This window comes from Scyliorhinus torazame, chromosome 12 (assembly GCF_047496885.1).
Source record: "Scyliorhinus torazame isolate Kashiwa2021f chromosome 12, sScyTor2.1, whole genome shotgun sequence".
In the NCBI taxonomy this organism is placed as follows: Eukaryota; Metazoa; Chordata; class Chondrichthyes; order Carcharhiniformes; family Scyliorhinidae; genus Scyliorhinus; species Scyliorhinus torazame.
The window spans coordinates 32,533,252-32,555,213 of NC_092718.1; the positions used below are offsets into that span (position 1 = coordinate 32,533,252).

Here is a 21,962-nt window from a genome sequence, read left to right on the forward strand (position 1 = left end):
AAGATAAAGATGCATGGCATTAAGGGGAAAGTAGTAGCATGGATAGATGATTGGTTAATTAATAGAAAGCAAAGAGTGGGGATTAATGGGTGTTTCTCTGGTTGGCAATCAGTGGCTAGATGATTTGGAGTTGGGGACCAAGGGCAATGTGTCCAAGTTTGCAGACGACACTAAGATAAGTGGTAAAGCAAAAAGTGCAGAGGGTACTGGAAGTCTGCAGAGGGATTTGGATAGGCTAAGTGAATGGACTAGGGTCTGGCAGATGGAATACAATGTTGACAAATGTGAGGTTATCCATTTTGGTAGGAATAACAGCAAAAGGGATTATTACTTAAATGATAAAATATTAAAACATGTTGCTGTGCAGAGAGACCTGGGTGTGCTAGTGCATGAGTCGCAAAAGGTTGGTTTACAGGTGCAACAGGTGATTAAGGCGGCAAATGGAATTTTGTCCTTCATTGCTAGAGGGATGGAGTTTAAGACTAGGGAGGTTCTGCTGCAATTGTATAAGGTGTTAGTGAGGCCACACCTGGAGTATTGTGTTCAGTTTTGGTCTCCTTACTTGAGAAAGGACATACTGGCACTGGAGGGTGTGCAGAGGAGATTCACTAGGTTAATCCCAGACCTGAAGGGGTTGGATTACGAGGAGAGGTTGAGTAGACTGGGACTGTACTCATTGGAATTTAGAAGGATGAGGGGGGATCTTATAGAAACATATAAGATTATGAAGGGAATAGATAGGATAGATGTGGGCAGGTTGTTTCCACTGGCGGGTGAAAGCAGAACTAGGGGGCATAGCCTCAAAATAAGGGGAAGTAGATTTAGGACTGAGTTTAGGAGGAACTTCTTCACCCAAAGGGTTGTGAATCTATGGAATTCCTTGCCCAGTGACGCAGTAGAGGCTCCTTCATTCAATGTTTATAAGATAAAGATAGATAGTTTTTTGAAGAATAAAGGGATTAAGGGTTATGGAACTTCTTCACCCAAAGGGTTGTGAATCTATGGAATTCCTTGCCTAGTGAAGCAGTAGAGGCTCCTTCATTCAATGTTTTTAAGATAAAGATAGATAGTTTTTTGAAGAATAAAGGGATTAAGGGTTATGGTGTTCGGGCCGGAAAGTAGAGCTGAGTCCACAAAAGATCAGCCATGATCTCATTGAATGGTGGAGCAGGCTCGAGGGGCCAGATGGCCTACTCCTGCTCCTAGTTCTTATGTTCTTATGTTGCCACTCACCATAATATATCTACCCCCTTTATCCGCCACAGTAACCCCCGCCTCAAATGCCACCCGTTTGCTCACCAAGATTGCAACCCCCTGGTCTTCACATCCAGCCCCGAGTGAAAGACCTGCCCCACCCATCCCTTCCTCAGCCTAGTTTGATCAGCGAGCTTCAGGTGCATTTCTTGTAGCATGGCTACGTCTGCCTTTAGCCCCTTTAAGTGCGAGAACACACGGGCCCTCTTGACCGGCCCATTCAGGCCCGTCACGTTCCACGTAATCAGCCTGGTCGGAGGGTTAATTACCCTCCCCACCCTGCTGACAAACCATCCCCTTTTTTAGGCCAGCCACATGTCCGCGCCTCCCGCACACTCCAGCTCCCCCCCGCACACTCCAGCTCCCCAGCCGGAGGCTCCCCATCCCGACTCGCCTTTTACTCCGAAAGTTGCTTCCCCTACAGCCAGCAAAGCAGCATCCCAGCCCTCCCCTCCCCCCTCGATCCCCCTCTCCCAAGTCAAGCGTCCGCTAAACCCCCCTTCCCCCCACATTGCACTCCCGTAAGTCAGCTGACTCATGCTGACCCCGGCCGCTCCCGCCTCTACTTCCAATCTCACTGTTGGCTCCCTCCACAGGTCTCCACCCCCCCCCACCCCCAAAAACGAAGTGAGGGAAAGAGAGCCCCCCCCCCTTATTCCCATGTGTCAAGAGAAAAAGAAAAAGCTCAATCAAACAAACAAACTTTGGGTGCTATCCCCAACATTGAGCGACTCCCCCCCCCCCCCCCCCCCCCACACCCCACAAACCGCTCTTACTGTCCGTCCTGTCCCCACTGCCTGTGACGCAGCTCTGTACCAACAGCAAACAGACCCAGAACCTTGAGGGCCCAGCAAAGGGGGCAAACAAAAAGAAAACACGGGGGAAACCAACAGGGGCCGCGGGAAGGCCCCCGCGCCCATCAGATTTCCCAGCATATTGGTCACATATGCACCCGCATCCGACCCCTCCGCGCCTTCAGGGAGACCCAGAATCCGCAGGTTCTGCCTCCTCGATCTATTTTCAAGGTCTTCCAGCTTCTCCTGCCATCTTTTGTGCAGGGCCTCGTGTGCCTCCACTCTAACCGCCAGGCCCAAAATCTCGTCCTCGTTGTCAGAGGCCTTTTGTTGCATCTCCTTAATCGCCGTCCCCTGCATCTTCTGGGTCTCCACTAACCTTTCAATAGAAGCCTTCATAGGGGCCAGCATCTCCGTCTTTAACTCAGAGAAGCAGCTCCTAAGAACCTCCTGCTGCTTCCGTGACCACTGGGCCCACACTGCCTGATCCCCGCCGGCCGCCACCTTGCTTTTCGCACCCGTTCTTCTCTCTTCTCCAAAGCCGTTTTTTTTTAATTGCCCCCTCCTGGTCCACTCCATACAATGCTGGGGAACCCTCACTGCTTCCTTCCCACACCGGGTTCATCGTCCAAGTGCCACTGGAGCTCCGTACAGGGGCCCAAAAGTCCGTTGTCGGCGGGAGCTGCCGACCATGCGACCTACCAAGGCATAGCCGCAACCGGAAGTCTCGCCAAGTAAAATTCTTGATTGTTATTAAACTAAGTAACAACTGTCAAGATGCTATTCAAAGTTCATTCAATTGACTTTATTTTTTTAAAATTTAATTCCACAGGAGACGGGTTTCCTCGGTGTTATATAAAACAAAATAGTAAACACATTATAATTTTAGAACACATTGCTCACAGGGGAATGTTCTTCAAATGCCCACGTGACGCTGATGTGTTTAGCATCACAAATAGATTACCAGTGTGTTTTGGAATTTTAAAAAAGTTTTTACTTCTTAGACCATCTGTGCGGAGTCTGCACGTTCTCCTCGTGTCTGCGTGGGTTTCCTCTGGGTGCCCCAGTTTCCTCCCACAGTCCAAAGATGTGCAGGTTAGGTGGACTGGCCATGCTAAATTGCCCTTAGTGTCCAAAAAGGTCAGGTGGGGTTACTGGATAAAGGGGATAGGGTGGATGTGTGGGCTTGGGTAGGGTGCTCTTTACAAGGGCTGGTGCAGACTTGATGGGCCGAATGGCCCCCTTCTGCACTGTAAATTTTATGATTCTTCAAAACTAGTCATCATATTACTTAAACATAAAGCATAAAAAGAAAGATGCTTCATTCCCTCAAAGTGCAATTACTTAATTAAAACGGACAAAAATTCAGATATTCCTGACACTATTTTTTTGCAAAATCACAGCAACAATCTTCTCCTTATAACTTCCCTCAGTTCTCCTCAAATCTGTTGTCAGATTTGGAGGCTCGAAGCCATCACAACTCATCACTGAATGCTCCTCATTACCAAATTCTGGAAGCACCAGGCCGCTTGTCAGTCAGACACATCAGGGGATTTTCACACACACAGACCGACACATTTGGGAAGTAGCGGGCAAAAGCATTGTGTGTGGTGGCATCACTTGATGGACATTTTTACTTTTCATACAGTGCTAAGCTCCTACTTTACTGAAACTGAATGTGTGAAAAAAAAGACTGCAGTGAGTGTGAGCAGATGGGCGAACAACACTGTAAGCACAGCATTTTATTTTTTAAATTACAGGCGTTGAATCTTCAATTTAAGTGTTGGAGAAATGATCCAATAGATTTGGATAATATTTAGAGACGGAGCACCAATTCCAGTTTTAGAATAAACATGCTCTAAGAGCACAGTATTCTGGCATCTTTGGCTGATCACAAAGGATTTTAGATATAGATTGGTTTAAAGCAGGGACTCAGTCTTGCTTCAAAATATTATCCATTAAATGATTTCCTCTGGCATCCAGGCCGAAACAACAAAGCCATGACCACAGTCCACTCGTTTCAAGTTAAAGACAAGGGGGGGTCATGATCGCTGGATACAAGGAAGGCCATTTAGGACTGAGGCGAGGAGAGGTTTCTTCACTGAGGGTGGCAATCCTGTGGAATTCTCTACCACAAAAGGCTGTGGAGGCCAATCACTGAAAATGTTGATTTAAGAAAGAAAGAAATAGATTCCTAAACACTAAAGGCATCAAGGGGTATGGGCAGAAGGCAGAAATGAGATATCGAGATGGAGAATCAGCCTCGATGGGCCAAATGGTTTTATGGTTTATGGAACAGAAAATTACACAGGATTGCCAGCAACATACGAGAACTAAGTGGTTAGTTCCAGATTATTATCCAAAAAGAAAACAATTGCAGGCTACAGGAAAAAGGCGGAGGAGTGACATTAGGTGAATTGCTCCAGCATGGGCAGGATGGGTCAAATGGCCTCTTTCTGTGCTGTAACCATGCTATGATATTTTTGCATTTAGTCTGATGCACCAGTAATACTAGTATTAATCTTTATTATTGTCACAAGTAGGCTTACATTAACACTGCAATGAAGTTACTGTGAAAATTATTTTCACCACTTGCAAATATTTAGTAATTGCAGTTAACATGACCAATCTTCGCTTTTTGAAAGGTCATCGACTTCTGTTTCTCTCTACAAAGTGACGGGGTGATGATTCAGTTTCAAGAGGATGGTGTGCATTGGGTGAGAACATACAGATGATGGCATTCCCATGCATCCACTGCCCTCGTCGATCTAGGTGGTAGAGGTCATGGGTTGCAAGATGCTGTCAAAGTAGCTTTGGTGAGTTGCTGCAGTGCCTCTTACAGATGACGCCACTGCTGCCACTGTCCGTCAAGCGTGGTGAATTGGGGGTGCTAATCAAGTGGGCTGCTTTGTCCTGGATGGTGTTAAGCTTGGTGTTGAGGGCAGCACGGTAGCACAGTGGTTAGCACTGTTGCTCACAGCACCAGGGTTCCAAAGTTCGATTCCCGCTTGGGTCACTGTCTGTGTGGAGCCTGCACGTTCTCCCAGTGTCTGTGAGGGTTTCCTCCCACAAATTCCAAAAGACGTGCTTGTTGGGTGAATTGGACATTCTGAATTCTTCCTCAGTGTACCCGAACAGGCGCCTGAGTGTGGCGACGAGGGGATCTTCCATAGTAACTTCATTGCAGTGTTAATGCAAGCCTACTTGTGACAATAATAAAAATTATTATTAGGCAGTTTGGAGCTGCACTCCTTTGGGCCCAACAAGGTAAAAGTAAAATCTCCATAGTCCCAGATAACCACAGGCTGCTTTCCCCTTTGAGGGGGAGAGCTAACTGGTGGTGATTTAACTTGAGGATCACCACACCTCAGGCGAGGGGCAAGGTTGAGAAGGCGGGGCCCTTCATGAATAACCTCAGCCGGTACGGGAATTGAACCCGCGCTGCTGGCCCTGTTCTGCATCACAAACCAGCCAACTGAGCTAAACTGTCCTCAACCGCGCCCAACAAAGCAGCCACTGGATTAGCACCCCAGCCACCACCTTCAACATTCACTGCCTCCACCACCCACACAGGTGTAGTCTTGATGTGGTAAAGCAGAAACATTCACTTCTCATTCTTTTATAAACCACCTTTCTTTAAAAAAAAGTTAAATTTTTTGCTAAAGCTTCCCTCATCTTTATTTCCGCTCAATGCTGATACTTGTGGAGCTGCCAGTTTATCGGAAGTCACGATTCAAGTGGTCTTCGAACTGGCACAAAATAATACCCAAATATAGTTTAAGATTTTCAATGAAAAAGTGAATAAACTTGTGAAAGCCACCCCAAAACACGATCTGACTTATTCAGTTACAGTTAGCCAAGAGCTCTGCCAGAATCAGTATGGGTCAGAAACTAAGATGAAGGAAACCAGAGGGAAACGTTGAGAATATTTTCTTTTGGGATAAGTGTTTATAGGGCGTGGAGAAATAACTTGCAAAATAGTAAGTAAATGTACTGGTATAACCGTGAAAAAACAAAAACACTGCAGCAAACCTTAGTTGTATTAAATCCTTTTTGATGCTGTTCATTAGTACAACACGAAGGAGGCAAATCAACAAGGATTGATGCAAGTCAGCATTTTCTGTTCTGATTGATTCAAAGTACAATCACTTCTTACCTTTAATACAGTGTTCACAAGCAGGAGCAGCAGCTCATGGCTTTCATTTAGAAAGAGAGAAACAGCCAAGTAGCCTAGCAAAGAAACAGAACATTAAATGGGAATATACTCAAATAGTTCCAGTGTAACTTGTAACTCCAACCCTCATTCCCACTGCAGAATTTCAGGTTAGCAGGTCAGATGTTTCAATGAAACCTTCAGCCCTACTCCCGAGACTCTGGAAATTGTTTGGAAACATCGGTTGTCCAGAAATTCTTTTGAGCATATCCAAAAATTATGAGCATAATTTTAGTCCAGTGCTTTGTGAGCGGAAATATGGAAGAAATAGTATTTGTAAAAAACAAAACAAGTTTTATTACCACTTTTAATGTTTCATCGTTGCTTCTCCTTTCAGGTAAATATTTATATTGGTGTTTCCGGTTACGTGTTTTTGGTTTGGGGAGGCGGTGGCGTAGTGGTATTGTCGCTGGACTAGTAACCCAGAGATCCTGGGTGATGATCTGGGGACCTGGATTCGAATCCCACCACGGCAGGTGATGGAATTTAAACTCAATAAAATGTCTGGAATTAAAAGTCTAACGATGACCATGAAACCATTGTCGATTGTCGTAAAAACCCATCTTGTTCACTAATGTCCTTTAGGGAAGGAAATCTGTCGTCCTTACCAGGTCTGGCCTACATGCGATTCCAAACCCACATAATGTGGTTGACTCTTAACTGCCCCTCAAGGGCAATTAGGGATGGGCAATAAATGCTGGCACAGCCTGCGACAGCCACATCCCATGAACAAATGAAAAAACAATTTATAATTCAGAAAATCCTAAAATCTAGAAATGATTTGGTCCCGAGTATTTCGATTGGAGTGGTTACAGTCCCCTGCTAAAAGGTAAAGCACTTTTCACGGTATATTGCCACATTATTTATAATACAATGCCCAGGTAGCCATTCACAAATTCCGAGTCGTTAGGAGCTGGAGTGTACTGTCTGAGAGGGTGGTGGAGGTAGATTGAATCGTGGCTTTTGAGACAGAATCTGGACATTAAAAATTTGCAGGGTTACAGAGAAAAGAGAGGGTAGTGGGGCTAGGTGAGTTGTTCGTGCAAAGAGCATGCAGGAATATGACAGGCCAAAAGGCCTTCTTCTGTGCTGTACCCATTCCATGATTCTTACCTAAAGAATTACCTGAATCAATCAATCTTCATTGGACATTTACGCGTGCGCTTTAACAAAGGTTATTAAATCACAAGCAGCAGAAACTCCACTTCCATCCCTGCATCTGTTTTTTTTCTCCAAAGTGATGGAATATACTGCAGCTAATCGCATGATCCTTCTTGCCACAATTGAGATCAACAGACCACAGACCAGTAATTAGGCCTGCAACTCTCCTGCTGTGTAAAGTTAAAACATCTGGGCTATCCCACCTGGAGAGCTAAATACATTATTTACATTTAAAAAGTTATCTATTTAATCAATGCTCTTGAGTAGGGAACATACCAACTCTTTTTTCCATCAGACTACCCTGCTGAGCTAGCTTGATAGCATGAATATATCCAAAGGAGGCCTCATACCCCAGCATTTCACAGTAGATCAGTCGCACCAAACATTCTCGCATCTGCTTCTGTAATAGGAATAGAGCAAAAGTTTATTCTCCTCCTCCCCCCAAACATGTCTCCTTGTCACGAGCTGGCTCTACTGACATTATTCACAAGTGAGCTTTGGCAGGAAGTGCTGGTAAGCCATTCAACTGCAGGGACATTGCACCAAGCTTGCTCCAGTTTCCAAACTGCTGTGCAGGCTGTTTATTTCCAGTAGGGACAACGGTCAGCAATTAACGGTGGAAACAGTGTCCGATTATTCTCTCCCTAGCTCTGCAGTACAGCTTCAAAAATATAGTTAAATATAAATACATTTATTGTACTCCCCACATGAAAACAAACGTCAAGGGCCCACAGACCAAAATAAACCAAACAAGCTCTGAAAACTAAATGATCCATTCACCCACTCGACAAAATAATAATAATCATCTTTATTGTCACAAGTAGGCTTACATTAACACTGCAATGAAGTTACTGTGAAAAGCCCTCCGGCACCTGTTCAGGTACACAGAGGGAGAATGCAGAATGTCTGAATTGCCTAACAGCACGTCTTTTGGGAGGAAACCGGAGCACCCGGAAGAAACCCACTCAGACATGGGGAGAACGTGCAGACTCTGCACAGACAGTGACCCAAGCCGGGAATCGAACCGCGACCCTGGCGCTGTGAAGCAACAGTGCTAACCACTGTGCTGCCGTGCCGCCCAGTGAAGTTCTCAGTTAACATTCAGGTCACTGTTCAATTCAGACGCTAGTTGGCTTTTCACCAATAAAATTTGAATCAAATTCACGCCAATGTGCAATTCAGTGACACCACCAGCAGGAGTGACAATATGACACGTTTACATAGATTAACTTTCATTGTGAATGTGGACACAGGAACTTGTAATGAAATTTAGAAAAATTACACTTGTGGAGAGTGGTACAGTTATCCCCTGCCCTCTAACCCCATTTCACCTGAAAATTGATCTTAAGTCTTGAAACACAATGCCGTGGGTGGTGGACATTTTATTTTTCTAAATATGGAATACTGATGATCTAGCGTCTTTAAAAGAAAAGTTGGTTAACAAAGACAGAAGTTTTAAGGATAGAAAATGGAAATCTATCCAAGGGGTTGTAAGAGAAACATACTATATTCCACATTTCTTAAGGTATTTGTTCTAAATCAATACACAAAATTCGTTACAGAAACAGAAAGAGCTGAAAATATAAAAGACAACATTTCAGCTATAACTCTTGTTTGCACTGGTCCAATTTTCAATTGCAGATTTTGAAATCTCTCTTCTCTTCACCCTTGGTGGTATCCTGCTTTTATTGGCCATGCCGTTTTATTAAGATTTCTCAACCAAGATAAAACCATTAAATTTAAAATACTGCAATAAAATGCAAACTTTTAATATACTTGACCCAGTAATTGGAGAAGCGGTTTCATAACACCTTACTACGGCCATTAAATGAGAGCATGCACAAAAGATGCTGTAAGTGGCTCCAAGATAAGTCATTCACTGAAAGGAGGAATTAATCTATTGATTCAGAGGATGAATTCTTACCAATGATGTTGTAGGAGTGGAGACCTGCTCTTTTAGAGCAGCCAATTCCTTCTTTATCAATTTCTCCTCATCCTGAAACCAAAAACATTTAATGTTAATACAAAAGGAAACACTTAAAATGCGATGACAAAATGAGAGCGCTCAAACAGACACCAATAACTTTTTTCAATTCATACTCTGACATTAAGGCAGATATATCTAGAGTACCACATTTTGAAAGCAGGGAAGATGTTATTCTTTCACAAATTTGTTTCAAAGAGTTCACAAATCTATATTAACAATTTCTTTGACAAAAGATTTGAAGGAAATGGAAAACAATTGTAGCAATTGAATACACCAACCAGAACAACATAAATCCAGAAAACTATTTGAAATTTTACAATGACGGCAAATGTAGAGTTAATGTCAGGACGCTACCCTTTGTACAAAGACAACCAAACCTTGGATGGGACTCTGGGCAGAACAGAACCAATGAAAACTCTGGCTATTGTGTTTGGGTTGGGGAAACTGTGAGGTTCTATCCAAATGAACCAATGTTACAGTGATCCAAACAATGTTTTCGCCAACATTTATTTTGCGATCACTGGGTCCAAGCGGTTTGGCAGGGGTTTCTCTACATGTTTGAACTTGATTGAGGTAATCTTTTTTCTCCTCAGAGGTATGATGATCTGAGGCACGTTACCCGATGGCAGCAAATTCAATAATACTCAAGTTTGACACCATCCAGGACAAAGCAGCCGGCTTGATTGCTCCCCCTTCGACAAACATTCAAACCCTCCTCCACTGACAAACAGTGGCAATCGTGAGTACCATCTACAAGATGCACTGCAGCAACCCACCAAGATTCCTTAGACAGCCTTCGAAAACCACGAGCACTACTATCTAGAAGGACACGAGCAGCAGATACATGGGAACACCACTTGTAGGTTCCCCTCCAAGTCACTCACCACCCCGACTTGTAAATATAATAATAAATCATATAATCTTTATTATTGCCACAAGCAGGCTTACATTAACACCGCAATGATGTTACTGTGACAACTAATCGCCATACTCTGGCACCAGTTCAGGTACACGGAGGGAGAATTCAGAATGTCCAATTCACCTAACAGCATGTCTTTCAGGACGTGGGGGAGGAAACCCGAGCCCCCATCCAGACACAGGGAGAACGTGCGGGCTCCGCATAATGATACACCAAACAGACCCAAGCCGGGAATCGAACCTGGGGCCCTGGCGCTGTGCTTCCCATGTAGGGTAGACCAGGTAAGGCAGATTTCCTTCCCTAATGGACATTAGAGAACCAGCTGGGTTTTTACAACAGTTGGCAAAGATTCATGGTCATGTTTAGACTTTTAATTCCAGATTTTTATTGAATTCATATTTCACCATCTGCAGTGGTGGTATTCGAACCCTGTTCCCAGAGCATTACCCTGGATCTCTGGATTACTGGTCCGGTGACAATGCCACTACGTCACCGCCTCAACCATACGACTGTCCTTGACCATGCTTGGAGGTGCCTGATCTTGTATCTGTTGCATGAAATGGAAAGTGTTTCATTCTCCAAGAATAACATCCATTACTTTGGGTGGGAAAAAAAGCAACCAAGAAACTTTAAAAATAAATACAAGTCCCATCATTGAACAGGAGGGTTTTGCACATATATATTGAGCAATTAATGTGAGAATTTTAGTTGTATAATCATAGAATTTACAGTGCAGAAGGAGGCCATTCGGTCCATCGAATCTGCACCAGTCCTTGGGAAGAGCACTCTACTCAAACCCATGCCTCCACCCTATACCTGTAACCAAGTAACCCCACTTAACCTTTTTTTTACACTAAGGGCAAATTAGCATGGCCAATCCAACTAACCAGTCTTTGGACTGTGGGAAGAAACCGGAGCACCCGGAGGAATCCCCCGCAGACACGGGGAGAAAGTGCAGACTCCGCACAGCAGACACGGGGAGAAAGTGCAGACTCTACACATGCACATGGGCTTTGCATCCTGATTTGCATTGACACAATTAATAAAGCCATCAAGAAATCATGTTTATACTACTCCAGATTTCAGCTTCTTCTTAATGGGTTGTTCACCACAGGCCCTGGAGCTCACACCAGCACTGCTTTGTCCTTTTGTGGACTCTCCCGAGATTCTCTCTCCAGCACTGCTGTGGACTCTCCTGAGAAGCTCTCGCCAGCAGATTCGGTTACGAGATCCTGGTCTGTTTGTGTCTCTGGCCTTCTCTTTCTTATTACAAACTGATCCATCTTCAGTTCTTCACACTGTCCTGTTATTTGCTTGCGGCCAGCTACAAAATGGAGGCATATCTCCGTGATTTTGTGGCCAAAGCACGGATCACATGACGTCAGCGTACGTGCTGGGTACATGGCCTGCTCTCTGCTGCCACTTCTAATGGGAAGATTTGTCCGTTTTTAAAAAGAAATTTGGTCCTGGGATAGCACGCTGACATGAGAAGACGACAGTACTGGGACAGCACGCTGACGTCAGGTGGTGGCAGTCTGACCCGCTGGACACTGTGCACTGCCGGATCTGCCCGAGGGGCCATGCATGCAGACGGAAAGCGGAACAATGAGGTGCCAGATGTGACATTAGGAAAGCTAATAACCCATTGAATAATCTGGGTGGCAATCGGGTGGAGCAAGGCAAAATGCTGCGGCTGCTGGCAGCTGTGACCGGCATTCTCAACCCAAAAGCCGGTCGTGGCCGTTGGCCACTTCTCCCACAATCGGGAGCACCATGACCGATCGCTCCGCGGCCTACCCGACACCAGCCCATGACACCCCCCCACAGGGCGCAACCGAGTTTGAAAAGCACTGCCTTAAGGAGCTCAAGGACTATTAATGGGATGTGAGTAATTTCCCTCTCCCATTGCTGGCCCAGTGAAAATTCAAACTCTCCCAAAGGTCAACAGGACCTCCAAGACAGGGATTTTCAAAGCCCACTCACATCGGGTCACGACCCTCTGAAAATTACTACAATAGAAAATATGCACCAAAACACATAACATAGGGCGGCATGTGGCGCAGTGGTTAGCACTGGGACTGTGGCGCTGAGGACCCGGGTCACTGTCCGTGTGGAGTTTGCACATTCTCCCCATGTCTGCGTGGGTTTCACACACACAACCCAAAAATATGTGCAGGTTACGTGGATTGGCCACACTAAATTGTCCCTTAATTGAAATAAATAAATAAATAATTGGGTACTCTAAATTTATTTAAAAAAAGAAAAAAACGTAACATTAAGCCAATGCTCAATGACATAAAATGACTTATGTTGACCTCTCTGGTTTCAGAAGATTGCTACATTCTGCTCCAAGTAAGCAAAACATTTTGGTTCTGGTAAGGAAGCATCATATTCCAATCATCACCTTTTGCCTATTTAAATATTGACAAATCTGCTGTGTATATTAAGCATCTGCAGGTTTTGACCAAAACACAAATACTCTTAAGAATGGCACAATGTTTTAAAAACTTTGTTACTGTAACAAATCAATGTTTTATAAATATTCTTAAACAATCATCTATTTCTAACAGTTAAATCATACTGAATGTCAGTGGCATTATATCAAAATTGCACATAAATCAAAGTGGGAGGAAGAGTTGGGAGAGGGTATGGAGGAGGGGTTCTGGTGTGAGGTGCTCCGGAGAGTGAACGCCTCCACCTCGTGCGCGAGGTTGGGGCTGATACAGCTGAAGGTGGTATACAGAGCACACCTCACGAGGGTGAGGATGGGCCAGTTCTTTGAGGGGATAGAAGATGTGTGTGAACGTTTTGGGGGGGACTGCAAACCACGTTCATATGTTTTGGTCCTGTCCAAAGTTGGAGGATTACCGGAAGGAGGTTTTTACAGTAATCTCTAAAGTGGTGCACGTGAAACTGGACCCGGGCCCTCGGAGGCCATATTCGCGGTATCGGACCAGCCGGGGTTGGAAACGGGTGCGGTGGCAGATAGTGTACTCTTCCTTCACCTTGTTGATCGTCCAAAGGCAGATCCTGTTGGGATGGAGAGCAACCTCTCCACCCTGTGCCCTGGCATGGAGGGGGACCTGCTGGAATTCTTAACTTTGAGAAGGTTAAGTTTGAACTGAGGGGAAGGATGGAGCAGTTCTACAATTCATGGGCATTATTCATGATGCACTTTCAAGAATTGGATTACATCAAACATGGGGGCTGTGTGTGTCAATGGTGACTATGGGTGATTCCTGATTCCTTTTTGTTTATGTTAACATGCTGGCTGCTGTTTGGAGGTTTGGTGGGAGGATGGGATTGTTGTTGTCGATAAGGGGATTGACATTGTATTTGTTACTGCTTATTGTTTATTGTTGGTGGGTGTAAATTTGGAAGAAAAGGAGAATAAAAATATGTATTTTTTTTTTTAAATTGCACATAGATTCTCAGCCATTCCGAAAAAGAAAACAGAAACAAGAACTCCAGTGCTAAAGGGTGTTACGTATATACCACACAACCCAACATAACCCCAGCCTCAGGCCAGGTACAGAACCAACAGATTCAAGATGGCGCCGGAGCATGGCAGACTCCCTGCGAGCTCTCTCAACCGGACCTTTTTCTTTTATCTCTTATCACCGTTCTGACCTACTAAAACTCTTTCCCACTTCATATATGTGGGGCAGCACGGTAGCACAGTGGTTAGCACTGTTGCTTCACAGCACTAGGGTCGATTCGCGGCTTGGGTCACTGGCTGTGTGGAGTCTGCACGTTCTCCCCGTGTCTGCGTGGGTTTCCTCCCACAAGTCTCGAAAGACGGGCTGTTAGGTGAATTGGACATTCTGAATTCTCCCTCAGTGTACCTGAACAGACGCCCGAGTGTGGTGACTCGGGGATTTTCACAGTAACTTCATTGCAGTGTTAATGTAAGCCTACTTGTGACACTAATAAAGATTATAATAGAGATTATATAATTCCCTATACACAATCGACTGTGTGGCAAGATTTAAGTCCAATTCGATCGATGAGTTTGCGGATGATACGACGGTGGTGGGTCGTATCTCAAACAACGATGAATCAGACTACAGAAGGGATATAGATCACTTGCTAGTATGGTGTACCGAAAAGAACTTCTCTCTAAATGTTGGAAAGACCAAAGAACTGATCATCGACTTCATGAAGCTTAGCACAAGGGGCCCCCATCAACATCAATGGTCCGAAGTGGAGACGGTCATCCTGGGGGTCATCATCACCAAAAGTCTGTCCTGGTCCAATCACGTTGATGCAACAGTCAAGAAAGTCCAACAACGTCTCTGCTTCCTACAGAAGCTAAAGAAATTCAGCATGTCTGCATCGACTCTCACAAACTCCTACAGATGTGCGATAGAGAGCATCCTACCCAGCTGCATCACAGCTTGGTATGGCAACTGCTCAGCCCAAGATCGCAAGAAACTGCAGTGTGGTGAACACAGCACAACACATCACACAAACTTGCCACCCTCCCATTGATTCTGTATACACCTCCCACTGCCTCAGGAAGGCAGACAGCATTGGCAAAGACCCCTCACACCCAGGCTTTTCCCTCTTCCAGACCCTTCCATCAAGCAGAAGGTACAGAAGTCTGAAGACCCGCACAGTTCCAGACATAGGAACAGCTTCTTCCCCACAGCTACTAGACTCCTCAACGACTCTCGCGTCCCTTCCACACCCTCCACACACATACCTCCCTACACACACACACACACACACACACAGGGAGGGCGCACACATGGGGGAATGGGGGTGTGTTGGGGGTGCCTGTGCGTGGTGTGTATGGTGGGGGTGGAGTTTTTGTACGTGGGGGGGGGGGAGGGGTCTGCTGCGGCTGCTCTGATTCCGGTTCCCGGCCCCCACCTGCTTGGAGACCAGCTCCGTGACGCCTCGAATTAAAGCTCCCAGTCCGGAGGCGGAGGAAAGTTTGGATCCGGGGTCGAGGGACAGGAGACTGGGCAGCACCGACAGCGTCTTCTCCATCACGTCGCTCATGTTGCCGCCCGGGCTGGCTGGCTGAATCAGGCTGGGCTGGGCCGGGTCGGTCCCGTCTCTGGCAGCGGCCCCTAGGCCCAGGCCTCACGCCATCTTCCCCAGTGTGCTCACTTCCTGTTTGAATCCAAAAACTTTATGAAAATCCTGAGCTGGGAACAAGGAAATTCTCAGGCCGCCCGCCAGGGGGAGCACTGCATCTGCCCTGCAATTGAATAGAACATCATCTATCCGAATAGGAGCTGCAACCTGGATAGGGCCGTCAAAGCTAGAGAGATAACCCCCACAACACAAACTAAATCAAACACAAACTAAATCAAATAAAAGCAAAATCATGAGGGGTCTTTACAGAGAAAAGATAAAGAGATTGTCTCATTCGTAGAAGCATCAGGAACCAGAGAACACCAATGGCAAAAGGCAACATGAGAAACAAAAACATTTTAAACAGCACATGGGAAGAGTCTGGGTCAGCACGGTATCACAAGTGGATAGCACTGTGGCTTCACAGCGCCAGGGTCCCAGGTTCGATTCCCCGCTGAGTCACTGTCTATGTGGAGTCTGCACGTTCTCCCCGTGTCTGCGTGGGTTTCCTCCGGGTGCTCCGGTTTCCTCCCACAGTCCAAAGAACATAAGAACTAGGAGCAGGAGTAGGCCACCTGGCCCCTCGAGCCTGCTCCACCATTCAATGAGATCATGGCTGATCTTTTGTGGACTCAGCTCCACTTTCCGGCCCGAGAACCATAACCCTTAATCCCTTTATTCTTCAAAAAACTATCTATCTTTATCTTAAAAACATTGAATGAAGGAGCCTCTACTGCTTCACTGGGCAAGGAATTCCATAGAGTCACAACCCTTTGGGTGAAGAAGTTCCTCCTAAACTCAGTCCTAAATCTACTTCCCCTTATTTTGAGGCTATGCCTCCTAGTTCTGCTTTCACCCGCCAGTGGAAACAACCTGCCCGCATCTATCCTATCTATTCCCTTCATAATTTTATATGTTTCTATATAAGATCCCCCCCTCATCCTTCTAAAGTCCAATGAGTACAGTCCCAGTCTACTCAACTTCTCCTCGTAATCCAACCCCTTCAACTCTGGGATTAATCTAGTGAATCTCCTCTGCACACCCTCCAGTGCCAGTACGTCCTTTCTCAAGTAAGGAGACTAAAACTGAACACAATACTCCAGGTGTGGCCTCACTAACACCTTATACAATTGCAGCATAACCTCCCTAGTCTTAGACTCCATACCTCTAGCAATGAAGGACAAAATTCCATTTGCCTTCTTAATCACCTGTTGCACCTGTAAACCAAGACATGCAGGTTAGGTGGATTGGCCGTGATAAATTGCCCTTAGTGACCAAAAAGGTTAGGAGGGGTTCTTGGGTTACGGGGATAGGGTGGAAGTGAGGGCTTAAGTGGGTCGGTGCAGACTCGATGGGCCGAATGGCCTCAATTCTGCACTGTATGTTCTATTACATTGCCTGGGTGTATGGTAGAGGCAGATTCAATCATGGTTTTCAAAAGAGAATTGGATCATTATCTGTTTACTCACCGTTTAAAAATGAGAGGTCGCTCATTTAAGACAGATGATAGAGAAATGTTTTCTCTCAGAGCGTCGTGAGTCTCTGGAACTCTCTTGCTCAAAAGGAAGAAAAGTCTTTGAATATGTTTAACACAGAGCTGGATAGATCCTTGATTAACAAGGGGGGGTAAAAGATCATCGGGGATTGGCAGGAACGTGGGGGTTGAAGTTCCACTCAAATCAGCCATGATCTTATTGAATGGTGGAGCAGGCTCAAGTGCCTACTCCTGCATCTAATTCATATGTTCACATCTGAAGAGGAACATTTTTCAGGACCACAGGAGAAAAGCTTACGGACGGTACTAGGTGCATTGCTCTTGTAGAGAACTGGCTCAAACACGATTGCCTGTATGATTTTTGTTCCGTGCTATAATCCTTCTATGATTGAAATCTGCAACAAAATATTGAAATGCTGCAAAGGCACTGCATGTCAGTCAGCATGTGTACAAAAATCAGTCAACAGGTTTTGAACTGGTGCCCTTCTGCAATATAACAACAGAATAGGCCTGTTAATTAATATTAGAAAGTGATGAAGAGAAGGAGGAAAATATACAGCCTGCAAGATCAGAGGAGTATCAATGGACTGATGGTTTGGTGATGTGATAGATCATGTTGGTCAAATCATAAACAGAAGTTTTAAAACCAAAGTACCTAACTAAGGTTTGGCAACTCTACAAAAACGGAACATATAGGAACTTTCTGTGCCATGGTTTAAGGCGATAGGAAAATTGTGAAGAGAAATTATTGTAGAGGTTGAACCCAATAGTAAGCCAAAATCTTAATAAAACACATCCATAGAAAAGGGTAATGGGAAATTGCTTAGGACACATCACATATTAATATTGATTAACCTGCCTATCCCACCCTTTAGATAAGCAGTTATGTCAATATCCCATTATCTTGGTAATCCAGTGGGATTTTTCAGGTGCCTTGTCAACATTCCTCCTTCAACTAACCACCATTTTCAGATGGATGTGAAAAAGATCCTATGGCACTATTTTGAAGAAGAACAACAGAGTTAACCTCAGTGTCCTGACCAATAATGTATCCCTCAATCAATATTTCAAAAATGGATAATTGGTCGTTATCACATTGCTCTTCGTGAGAACTTGCTCTGTGCAGATTGGCTGCCACATTAAAAAGGTCACAATGCTTTAAAAATTGGTTGCAATAAGCATTGGCTAAGAAGCACCATGGGACATCCTGTGCCATGAAAGGTGCTTTATAATTGTGTGTCTTTATTTTACTTCTTAAAATAGATTATGTTATGAACCCTGTAGAGACCAAACCTTTTAAAAGGAAACTTGAACTTCAAGTGGATAGCTGAATTAATGACATGACAAGCTGTTTTAAGACTTTTGCTCCAACAAACCAACTACAAGCAACATTAACTAAACCCTATTTCAATAGGCAACTAAAGTTTTAGCTACAACACACAACTTGCCCCTTTCATTTTTGCCACAATGAAAAATACCACTCTATGATTCTATCCCCTAATTAGACACTCAATTCTCCAACTCATTCTTAACTCCTGAGGGGTTGTATCTGTTGTTTACCTTTCCCAGTCTGGTAACATTTGACCCAAGAGCTGTCTTTCACAATGGGGGGTTCTTCCTAGAGATTCTCCCTCCAGTTCAAGCTAGGGAAATCTTCCAGCCTCACAAGTTTGGTCTGTTCAATCTGTTGCTCTTTTTAGCCTTAGTTTTATTACCTCTGATTATGTCACCTTTGCTCACGAGTCACCAGGTATCTTTCAGATACCGCCACGTGGTTCAAGCTCGAGTTATGATTAATAAGTCAGCACACCACTTAGTAAGATTAAAACCAACGGTCATTTATTATATACAACAAGTAATGCTTACACAATAATTCTACTATCTATATATAAACCTACCACTACTGGCCAATACTTAACTTTAGGAAGGGCCCACCAGGTCAGGGAAACGAATGGCTTATCGAATCGGATCTGGCCCGCGGGATTCAAAAAGGCTGATACAGGTCGTTGGCTAGGAGTCTTTATCGGGTAGCGATCGCTGGAGTCAAACTTACAGTTTCTGGTTGATGTTCTTGCGAAGGTCTCGAGCAGGAGAAGAAGGGAGAGAGAGAGCGATCTGAACTTGGCCCCTTACTTTATAGAGCCCAGGGGCTTCCCGCCTCTCGGGGCGGCCCTTGACCCTGAGTCCCAAGTGATTGGACTTGTTCCCAATCACTGGGTTCGATATGTCCAATAACGGGGCAATTCCTCGATCGGGGGGGTGGTCGTTCACCTGTCTTTGTTTCGGCCACTGCAGGCACCGACAGGTCTGGCCCGGCATTCAATTGCTAATATGTTGCAATTGTTCCCGGGGATAGCCGATTAAACTGCAGATGTCTGGGTTGATGTGCTGCTAATGGTCTTGAGTATCGATCTGGGCCGACTTCCCCAGAGCCGAATACGCTATTCTGTCTGCAGCTGTCTGTTTGTGTCCTGTTGGCTGCTTTTCCCATCAGCCTTTTCGGTTAGCCATTTTAATTCGGGTTTTGGCCAAATTAATAGGGAATCAGCCATTTTAGGTGGCTACAGACCCTCCTTGTGATCCTAACGCGAAGCATGAAGGATCACATAAATTTTGTCCTTTCCGTTCCCTGACCGGGGTGGGGGGACACCTCTTACATGGCCACTACTCTGACCCTAGCTATGCACAAAAATTTACCTAAACAATTCTTGAGGGCGCTATGTCAGGCAGGGGCATGTATTAACAATTAAACTAGGAACCTCTAATTTTTACCTTAATACGCTATACTCCATAAACATTGCATTATACTATCTTCCTAAAACATACAACAATAATCATAGCATTTAATATACTCTTTCCTGACTTGGCAGTCAAGCTCAGGATCATACATTTTTTTTTGTTCATGAAAAGTTTTGTACATCTCTTTATTTACAGTAATAACGCAAGTGAATGCTCTTTATTATTCTGGTTTCACAGGTCGCGGGGGTCTGGGGTCTGGTCATAACCGAATATAGGGGATCGGATCCGATATACCGGGGTTCGAGCGCGGTACGCTCTCCTTCTCCATTTGCGGAGGCGCATAGTCTGCACTGCACAGCAGAGTATTGCCAACGCTAACAGTGCTTCAATTACGTACGACAGGGAGTACCAAGTTATGAACTTGGCACACCAGGATAATGCAGCGTGGCTGGTGACTGGGCCCTCGGTACTGCGGGGCAGTGAAACATTAACGGCAGGGAGGTTTGGAGTAATGGAGTCCGCGTTCCCGCGCAACCAAATGTCCAAAAAGATGTTGAGCACGATGACAGAAGTCCTCATGGTTGTCCTCTTTCTTTTCTTTCTCTGTGTTCTCTGTTTTTCTCCGGTCCTGGAGCTTCTGGAGTTCTGTAAAACAAGCATAGTATCTGTAACTACCTTGGTTTAATATCCGGTGTGTTAGTGTGTCTGTCCTTCTTGGGGCCAATTAAACCCTTATAATTGGTCACTATATGTGACTTCTCCCCCATTTTTTTTTTTCAAACAAATGTTAGGACACAGCACACTTCCCAATGGTGGACCAGTGCTAAGTTTATCATCCAAATGTTCTAGGATGTAAATAGCATTTGGCAGCAACCCAAAGGTTGCCTAAATAAATAAACTGTTTTTGAAAGGAAAAGGTCGAATGAGGTGCGTATGGGCCGCGACGGGTAAGATTTGGATGGAGTCCCCGGGTAGGACGGCTACCAATACCGTATCTTCCCTACCCGAGCGTTTTTGACCAACGGGGGGGGTCCCCAGGCAGGGCGGGTCTCACGCCATTTCTCCACTGCCTGAGCAACCGACAAGAACGGGCAAAAATGTAGTCATCATGGTGGGGTTGCTGTTCTGATTCTCCCGTCAAATCAGAAGAACAGTTACGATCGGGCATCTGATACCCGAACAAGTATCAGCTGAAAAGCTAGTTCCGCTGAACAAGCGTCTGGTGTCGGTGGGTCTCTGAGGCAAGTCCTCAGAGGTTTCGGCAGAATGGGCGTGTGGCCGAGGTGGGTGTCAGTGGGAAAAGTTAAAAAGTTCAGGTGAATGGGTGTGTGACGGTGAGAACATTCTCCTGTCGGATGAACAACATTAAACAAACATACAAACAACGGAAAACATCCTGCAGGTTCCATCAGGAAGGACAACACTTTTCACCAAGTGTCTCCTTTAAATCATCATGTGGACACCTCAGTTCTCTGTTGCGAACAGGATCGCAAAGGGGTTGGCGGCTTGGGAGTCAGACCCGAGGTTGTCACCTTCTCCCGGGTGCCAAACTCTGGAGTGAATTAGGGCGGAAAGGGCTGCGTGGTGTGAGTTGGGGTCGTCCTCGTCGTTGCGGACGAGTCTGCAGGAGTTGTCGCGGTGCCAATGAGTTGGGTCGAGTTGGGTGGGAACAAAGTCGGGGTCGTCCATGTAGTTCGGTGGTCGGTGGTGTGGTTTGTTTAAGAAAGTGATGAGGAAGGGGTCACTGGAGTCGAAGTCGGAGTTGCTGGGTGTGGGACCAGGATAGTAGGGAGGCGTGCTGTGGCTGTCGTCAGAGTCACAGTCGCTGTCTCTGCTGCTGCAGTCTGTGGGCGTTCCGGAGCGGAGTGTAAAGTTTGTGGGTGGAGTCGGGGGCGAGTCCGTGTCTGGACTGGACGTGGAAGGGGTTGGTGTGGTTACGTTGGCTGTGGGCGGGGTTTGGTCTGCTGCCTCAAGCATGACGTGGTGGGCGTGGTTTGACTGTGCTCCATAAACCTTTAGCTGGTTTATGTGAAACCACGCAGTCTTACCATTTTGGTATTTGATTTTGTATACCGATGGGCTTACTTTATCCGTAATGGAGTACGGACCCGAGTATTTCGGAGACAGAAATGTGCTGGGGTTATACACAGACAACATCACTTGTTGTCCTATATTATACTCCGTTGCATCTTATCAAAACAGGCCTTGCTCTGTTTTCTTTTAGTGCCCAGTTTAACAGCGGCTGCTACCTGAGCCGTTTTTATATTTGCGAGTAATTGTTCAACGGCTTTCTCATGGGTGAGGGCCGTAACTTC

At 45.4% G+C, this 21,962-nt stretch overlaps 1 protein-coding gene across 1 annotated transcript in view; it reads right to left on the reverse strand.

The window, feature by feature from the left end:
• Positions 1-15,436, reverse strand: part of ap4e1 (adaptor related protein complex 4 subunit epsilon 1) — an 82,200-nt gene extending 66,764 nt beyond the window's left edge. Inside the window, exons 1-4 of the mRNA XM_072470629.1 lie at positions 15,204-15,436; positions 9,347-9,418; positions 7,699-7,822; positions 6,205-6,278 (exon numbers count right to left, since the gene is read on the reverse strand). Of these exons, the coding sequence (XP_072326730.1) occupies positions 6,205-6,278; positions 7,699-7,822; positions 9,347-9,418; positions 15,204-15,335 (402 nt within the window). The 5' untranslated portion in view covers positions 15,336-15,436. The remainder of the gene's footprint in view (positions 1-6,204; positions 6,279-7,698; positions 7,823-9,346; positions 9,419-15,203) is intronic.
• Positions 15,437-21,962: the final 6,526 nt, after the last annotated feature.